This window comes from Bufo gargarizans, chromosome 1, assembly GCF_014858855.1.
Source record: "Bufo gargarizans isolate SCDJY-AF-19 chromosome 1, ASM1485885v1, whole genome shotgun sequence".
Lineage (NCBI taxonomy): Eukaryota > Metazoa > Chordata > Amphibia > Anura > Bufonidae > Bufo > Bufo gargarizans.
The window spans coordinates 515,220,696-515,229,384 of record NC_058080.1 but is presented as its reverse complement, the minus strand read 5'-3'; the positions used below and the strand labels follow the sequence as shown (position 1 = coordinate 515,229,384).

Here is an 8,689-nt window from a genome sequence, read left to right as displayed (position 1 = left end):
TCTGTATCTGTAAGCGCTCCTGATAGGGGGTTGACTGGGAAGGGCCAAAGTCAGCCTGGATAATGCACAGGGACCTCCAATCCATTAGCAGGAATGTGTAAGTGCTGTTACCAGAAGACAAAAAACATCCCTTAGGGAGCATTATATTATAGATAAAACTGGGAGTCACAATGGTCTTATTACAACTCATGGAATTATCCAGGGAGCTAGCAAGCCTACTATTCTTTTTACAGGTGTCGTCAATATAATCATACACTATTTTTAGGTAATCCACTTTTTATGTCTCTATTATCACAATATAAAGTCATATCCTGGGAAAAGGTAAAACAAGTTTCTGCTGCAGTCACGTTAATAGTAGTTATTCTAATATTATCCCTGCTATTTCCTCGTTTCTGACACTCCCCACAGAAGTCATACAAGGGAATAAAAGATTGTGTATTGTTAGCCATCGCCCAGACTTCAAGGAGGGATTCATCGGGTGTAGGCACAACAATAACACATGTTTGTATAAGATCCCGTGGACTCTAAGTCTTTAACCGCCTCCCGACCGCTGTACGCACGGATGCGTCCGGGAGGCGGTTGATTTATTCCTCCTGGACGCATCCGTGCGTCATCTCGCGAGAGGCGAGATTTCCTGTGAACGCGCACACGCAGGCGCGCGTGTTCACAGGATCGGAAGGTAAGAGACAGGATCTCCAGCCTGCCAGCGGCGATCGTTCGCTGGCAGGCTGGAAATGCGATTTTTTTTAACCCCTAACAGGTATATTAGTCCTCTGGGGGTCCCTTTTGCTTGGATCGACCACCAGAGGACACAGGTAGCTCAGTAAAGTACCACAAAACACTACACTACACCCCCCCCCCCCCCTTATGAACTCATGATCCCCCCATATAGACTCCCTGATCATCCCCCCTGTCATTGATCACCCCCCTGTCAGGCTCCATTCAGACGTCCGTATGATTTTTACGGATACATGGATCGGATCCGCAAAACGCATACGGACGTCTGAATGGAGCCTTACAGAGGGGTGATCACCCATATAGACTCCCCGATCACCCCCCTGTCATTGATCACCCCCCCTGTAAGGCTCCATGCAGACATTTTTTTGGCCCAAGTTAGCGGAAATTATTATATTTTTTTTTTCTTACAAAGTCTCATATTCCATATAAATTTGACATTTATATTCCAGACTTCTTCTCACGCTTTAGGGCCCCCAAAATGCCAGGGCAGTATAAATACCCCACATGTGACCCCATTTCGGAAAGAAGACACCCCAAGGTATTCCGTGAGGGGCATATTGAGTCCATGAAAGATTTAAATTTTTGTCCCAAGTTAGCGGAAAGGGAGACTTTGTGAGAAAAAACAAAAAGAAAACAATTTCCGCTAACTTGTGCCCAAAAAATTGTTTTTTATGAACTCGCCATGCCCCTCATTGAATACCTTGGGGTGTCTTCTTTCCAAAATGGGGTCACTTGTGGGGTATTTATACTGCCCTGGCTTTTTAGGGGCCCTAAAGCGTGAGAAGAAGTCTGGGATCAAAATGTGTAAAAATGCCCTCCTAAAAGGAATTTGGGCCGCTTTGCGCATCTAGGCTGCAGAAAAGTGTCACACATGTGGTATCGCCGTACTCAGGAGAAGTTGGGGAATGTGTTTTGGGGTGTCATTTTACATATACCCATGCTGGGTGAGAGAAATATCTTGGTCAAGTGCCAACTTTGTATTAAAAAAATGGGAAATGTTGTCTTTTGCCAAGATATTTCTCTCACCCAGCATGGGTATATGTAAAATGACACCCCAAAACACATTCCCCAACTTCTCCTGAGTACGGCGATACCACATGTGTGACACTTTTTTGCCGCTTAGGTGGGCAAAGGGGCACACATTCCAAAGAGCACCTTTCGGATTTCACAGGGCATTTTTTACACATTTTGATTTCAAACTACTTACCACACATTAGGGCCCCTAGAAAAAAATGCATTCTTTAAATCAATGACAAAGAAAAACTCTGCATGGGCAGGAATAGCTGATAGCAGAGATGGTACGTCTGGAACCACAGGGGCTATAGGTATGATCTGTGCATTTACCGCTCTAAGATCCTGAACAAACCTAAAGGTATTATCTGCCTTTCTCACTAGGTTAATAGGTGTATTATAGGGGGAGATAATTTCCTCAATAACCCCTGCCTCTAGGAATTCCATCAACATAAACTCAATCCCCTTTTCCTTTTCTGGGGAAAGGGGGTATTGTTTAATTTAAACAGGTGCAGCGCCGTCTTAAGCATTGCCTTATATGGTGTACAAGAGATAGGGCCAACATCTTGGTCAGTATTTGCCCAAACCTCAGGAGGTACCGGATCAAGTAGCGGATCCTGAGGTTGGCATTCCAAATATAAAAAACAATGATCCTTTGGAACATGAATGGGCATAACTGAGGATGTGACATGTAGGTGTCCCGTCTTGCTAATCCTCAACTGCAACTTTAACAGAACAAACAAATCTCTCCCTAATAAATTCACAGGACAATTTGGAATGATCCTAAAACTGTGTGTGAACATTGACTGGTGCTGGTATGGATGTTGGATCGAGAGGGGAGGAGTTTTATAAGATCTGGTCAGTATCCCATTGATTCCCACAGAGGGCTCAGCATTCTCTCTTGGACGACTATAATAATCCTCACATATAGTACTACTAGTAGCACCAGAATCCACAAGAAAAGGGAGAGGACGTCCCTCTATGGTTAACACAATCAGTGGTGATTCCTTATAGTGGTTTGTGATGAGAGTGAATGCTGGGATACTGTCCTCCCCGGGGCATCCTCATTGTAATGTCTGCTGCCCCCAGGCTACGGGAAAAGGAGGGGTATTATTCTGGGGCTGTGGCAGTGGTGGGGGAAGATCTCGGATCTGAGCATGTGGGTAAGGTTGGGTGCCTTGAGCTAGGGTATCATTTGGGGCTGGTTGCCTGAGTGGGTAAGGGCATTGACTGATCCAGTAGTCAGTCTTACCACAATTAAAGCAACCTGCAGAACGATGTCTATTATTCCCTCCTCTCCCAGAGCATGGCCCTCTACTCCGTCTTCTGCCACTTCCCCTATTGAGCTTATTTGAGCGACAATTCCTATCCTGAGTTTGGTAATGGGCCTCTTTAAGTCTTACTATTTCAAAACAACCCGCCATATCTTTCTCCAGTAACTTATTTTGGAATTGATCTTTATTAAGACTAGGCCATTCGGAGATCATTTGTTTAACAGTAAGCTGGAGATGTCGCTGTAGATTGGTAGGGAAAGTCTGAATGAGCATAGAATGCATATTATCCTGAATACTCATTCATTCCTCCAGAGTCCAAACTTCATTGAACCTCTTCCAAAAGTCTATAACAGACTCTCCTTATTTTTGTTTACAGGCTACAGCAGTCGGCAACGAGGACCTAGTCTGAAAACACCTCTCCATTTCACACTTAATTTCTTCCCACATTATGTCTATGCCTGCCTTAGTATTTAATTTATAATTTCCAGCCGGCGTATTCGAGGGGACCTTACTCCAGTCCCAGGGGGAATTGTGTCCAACTATCCCATCTATTATAAGGCGAATATCCTCCTAAATCAGACATCTCCCTTTACAAGCTTTCTTCAAATAATGAAATGTCCCAGATGAAGAGGGTTTAGGGCAGTGTTTAACAATCTTATTAATATCATCTAGTTCAATAGGTTTCTTTAACAAGGTGTCCCCTACAGTCATAAAAGGGAACTGTTCCTCAAGGTCACTGTCCTCATCATGATGAGGTATATCAGCAGGTTTAAGAAAATTATTTTGTGATCTAAGGCGCATGGGAGCTATGACATCCCCAGCACCAGCCGCTGGATCCTGACCACTTTGATCAGGCATGGGTTGTGGCAACTGCGGAGGTGGCTGCAGGAGCTGGGAAGCTGTAGGTGGTTGGATATTGATAGCAGTATATGCATCCAGCAAATCTAAGTCATCTTTTGAAAGGGATGGATATATCTGTGGGATATTTCCTAAATAGGGAGGAGGGGGCTTCTGGAGTAAACCCCTTGTCAATTCTTTTTCTAACTCATGTTTCTTTTTATATCCCTCCTGGTTCTCTGCCTTCTGTTTGTTAACCTTATTATTTGGTCTATCATACCAGTATGATGCATAAGTAAGCCAATTTTCCCCTCCCGACTGCATATACTGCATGTCCCACTGGAGGTCTGTACCATAATATGGGTAAGCTTCAGTGTCACCCAAACATAACCCTTTTACCATATCCATATGGAAGGGGTCATTAGCCCCTTCCCGAGGGAAATAATTTATACTCTTCATCCCCTCTGTCCATCCTGCCATATTATCCACCCAGGGAGTAACTAAATAATAATCAGTCCCACAGACCCGGGCTACATAATCCTTACATGTTTCTCCTACATTCGGAGGGGGTGGAGACCTTTCCTTGCTTTGCACCCATTTCTTATAACTTAATTGAGACAGAGGCAGAGCAAAACTCTCCCCAGGACTGGCTGTACTGAACCGTTAAGGACTTATGTCTATGCACAACTTCCTTCTCAAATGTCTGTTAGTATTATCCCTTAAAACCGTTAGTTGCGTTCACCAGTTTCTGGGTTAGCGGGTGTATCCAGGACACACACAATAAAGTTAGTACATTTTTCACAGTATCATTTGCTGCTTACCTTCAGCATAAAAATTACTTAATGCTTCATAACATCATAATATAACAGAAAGCATAAGGAAGCGTAAGAAAAGAAGCGATAGAAATTGAGTAACAAGAAAAATCAAAATAATTCCTCTGTTAAATCCTTCCCTAAAGAATTTATCTGTTAGACTTGGCCAGTAGTCTATTTATAGCTGCAGCTCCAGCTCTCATTACAATAATGCTGACTAGGAACAGTTCCTTATACAGACAGAAGGTCAGTGTAAATATAGTCATCCTCTCGTATGATGTCACCCAACCTCCTGTCCTTCATACAGATCATATACACTCACCTAAAAAATTATTAGGAACACCTGTTCTATTTCTCATTAATGCGATTATCTAGTCAACCAATCACATGGCAGTTGCTTCAATGCATGTAGGGTTGTGGTCCTGGTCAAGACAATCTCCTGAACTCCAAACTGAGGCTACATTCACACGTCCTGATTTTTCTATAATCCGATTTTCTGTCCGTTTTTTTGCGGATCCGTTGTTCCTGAAAATGTTTCCGTATGTCATCCGTTTTTTGCGGATCCGCAAAAAACGGATAGATGTCTAAAGTTGGAAGCAAATAAAGTTATTTGGATTTCTTTGAAAAAAAAGTGAATAAAAAGACAAGATATGATTACCTCAGGTGCCATTTTCTTTGGTTCATCGTGAGGTAAAGAGCTCTGTGTGGAAATTTTGCTGTATAGCCATTTTTCCGTGCATACTCTACTGCGATAACATGCCGAAGGATATTTGTGGAGTTCTGTTCCATTGGGTCCTATTTCGCTTATTTGGACAACAACAAGCAATGTTGGAAGAAGAACCGGAGAGGAGGAGGATGAGACACTGGATTCATCCCATTGTTGCGCAGAGAATTCAGAAGGGACAATTTCACACACTTTATAATGATCTGCGTCAAGACCCCTTCAAGTTTCACAATTTTTGCCGTATGTCCATGGAGTCATTTGATCACCTTTTGACGTCTCTCCACCCTGACCTTAACTTCAGGGACACTAGCATGCGGCGCAGCATCTCTGCCGAACAAAGGCTTATTGTCACGTTGAGGTAAGTTTTTTTCGGTAATGTGAATATTTTGTGTATTTTAATTGAACTAAACCTTTTTTTTTTTTTTTCCACAGATTCCTTGCAACTGGAAATTCGTTTGCATCGCTGCACTTTGAATTTTTGCTAGGGATCTCAACTATCTCTGGGATTGTCTGCCATACGTGTAAAGTCATATGGCAGCGACTCAGAGATGCGGTGATGCCCACCCCCAAGGCGGAAGATTGGCTTCGTATCGCTGAGGGTTTTTTCCAATCCGCGCAGTTTCCAAACTGCATTGGGGCACTGGACGGAAAGCACATCCGTGTGAAGAAACCGCCTCACTCAGGGTCCCGGTTCTTCAATTACAAACAATATTTTTCTGTAGTGCTGATGGCCTTGGTTGACAGTAACTACAAGTTTGTAATTGTGGATATCGGGGCCTACGGGAGCACTTCAGACAGCCGCATCTTTAGTGTTTCCAGAATGGGTGAACGGCTTCGTGAAAACCAGCTTGCCCTGCCAGAGCCAAGAAGACTACCCGGATCTGCAGGTCCGCCGGCTCCATTTGTGATCGTGGCAGACGAAGGATTCGCATTGTCACATCACCTGATGCGGCCCTTCCCTAGACGCGATCTGGATGACAGGAAGCGTATCTTCAATTATCGATTGACTCGCGCCCGTCGGTATGTGGAGTGCGCTTTTGGAATACTGTCCAGTAAGTGGAGAGTATTCATGTCATCCATACAAATGAATCCGGACAATGCCACCCTGGTGATACAGGCTTGTGTACTGCTGCACAACTTCACCAGGATACATGATGCCTCCGCTGATGCTGATTTGGGTCAAAATGTGCCATCTTCAGTCAATTTAGATCTCAGTCGGACTGGAAGACCGGGAACGGCTGGGCTAGCTGTTCGGGATTTCTATGCCGACTTTTTCAGCAGTCCAGAGGGGGCGATACCGTGGCAATTGGAAGCCATCCGTGGAAGTCGTTGATTTCAGCTTGAATCTGGTTTCCAAATTACTATTCAAATTTACATTTTCTTAGTTTAGTTAGATCCCCTGTTGTTAGTTTAGTTTAGGGACTCGCAAGATAATGAGGACCCTTGACGTGGGCTTGCGAGCTGAGGTATTTAATATTTGACAAATGACTATCATTATATCAAATTTGGGTGATAGTGTTTTAACAATTTTTACATTTTTTTGTATTAAATACCTTTAAATACCTCTAAATAACATTTATTAATAAATGGTTTAAATGTGTTTTGGAATTGTGCTTTTGTCTCCACATAAATTTTTTTTTTCACTATTAAATTTTTCCCAAATGTGTGTTGAACTTTAATTGAAAAACCTTTATGCTATTATCTTTAATTGTGTAAATAAAAATTATTAGACAGATTTAAATGAAAAATCTCATTTATTCAACAACAAATTTTTTTTCTTTTAACTTGATTAAATTAGAGATCAAACAATTCCCTTGTAAAAGGGCCGGTATTAGAACTGTGGGGACGAGATCCCTCGGAAGACCTGGGGTGTCCATGGTGAGCTTGGTAACTCCCCTGGGTAGAGGTTTCTCCTTGAAAATACTGTGATGAGGGTGGATAATGAGAAAATCTTTGCCCAAATGGCCTCCAATTGAGCATCTCATCACGATCCCGCTCCAAATTGTGGACCGTCGCAATAGGTTCTTGAGGACCAGCAAAAAGGTCCATTAGAAGTGCCACAGCAGATAGACACCGAGCTTTTCGTTCCTCGGGTACTTTTTTAAGTAGGGGCACCAAACTTTTCACCATGGTTTCATCAGGACTCTCACCACGATTCTGGTTTAGATACTCCATAACCCTTGATTCAACAATGGTTCGAGTATCTAAAGCAGAATCGGGTGGAGGGGGACCCCTACGCCTACCCGAGGCACGACGCTGGGTGTTTATCTGCTGTGGCCCAGCAATATTTTCGGGGGCATCCTCTGTGACCGTTGCCAACGGTGGAGTTCCTTCCAAGGATGGAGGGGCAGTTGGATTCTCACTGGAAGAAGGTCCAGAAGCCGCTTCCACTTCAACCGGGTCTTGACTGAGGTTATCCACGGTTCTGAGAAATAATTTAAAAAGTTTTATTAAAGTTAATTATTCAAGGAAATAAAAAAATCCAATTAGATTATTATTTGACAGACATGCTGATCCTGGAAACGTCTAGCAGTTTCAGAGTTATTACAAACAAACTTACATCCAATGGTATATTCTAGGCACGCTCAGCCAGCGGCCATCAAGCTATTGTCCAACTAAAACTCCCACGTTGGACTGCTGTGAGCTGATAGCTGTATGCTGTTCTGGCATGCTGGTAGTTGTAGTTTGGCATCAGCTGGAGGGCCACAGGTTGAGCATGCCTGGTTTATTATAACATACAGGCTCTCTCAGGGTGATGGGAACGATTCAAGTTAAAAATTCCCATTGGATTTGCGAAAACTCAAATCCAATGGTATATTAATAGGGACTCCTGGCTTTACATTGAAAGGCGATGTGAAATGGATCCGTTTACAATTGCACCATATTGTGTAACTGCAAAAGGATCCGTACACATTTACTTACATTGTACCTCAGGACGGATCTCTTTGGTTCGGCACCTCAAGGAGCACCCCAAAATTCAGCATACATCATCTAGATGCCCGCCTCCGGAGCAGAAAGAGGCATGATGGTGCAAAATGTATGCATTCTAAATGGAACCATATTCAATCAAAATGCATAGTTCCCGAACTGATCATTCGTGGGCCGCTTCATAGAGCCTTAAAACTGAATTCACAGGTCGACCCTGAAACGCCTGGCTACTTTCACACTAGCGTTCGGCTGTCCGCTCGTGAGCTCCGTTTGAAGGGACTCACGAGCGGACCCGAGCGCTTCCGTCCAGCCCTGATGCAGTCTGAATGGACGCGGATCCGCTCAGACTGCATCAGTCTGGCGGC

At 43.6% G+C, this 8,689-nt stretch overlaps 1 protein-coding gene across 1 annotated transcript; it reads left to right on the top strand.

The window, feature by feature from the left end:
* The first annotated feature begins 5,171 nt into the window (after positions 1-5,171).
* Positions 5,172-7,010, top strand: LOC122933734. The gene is made up of 2 exons (XM_044288710.1): positions 5,172-5,754; positions 5,829-7,010. Exons 1-2 carry the CDS (start codon positions 5,429-5,431, stop codon positions 6,727-6,729), a joined length of 1,227 nt encoding a protein of 408 aa, XP_044144645.1. The 5' UTR covers positions 5,172-5,428; the 3' UTR covers positions 6,730-7,010.
* Positions 7,011-8,689: the final 1,679 nt, after the last annotated feature.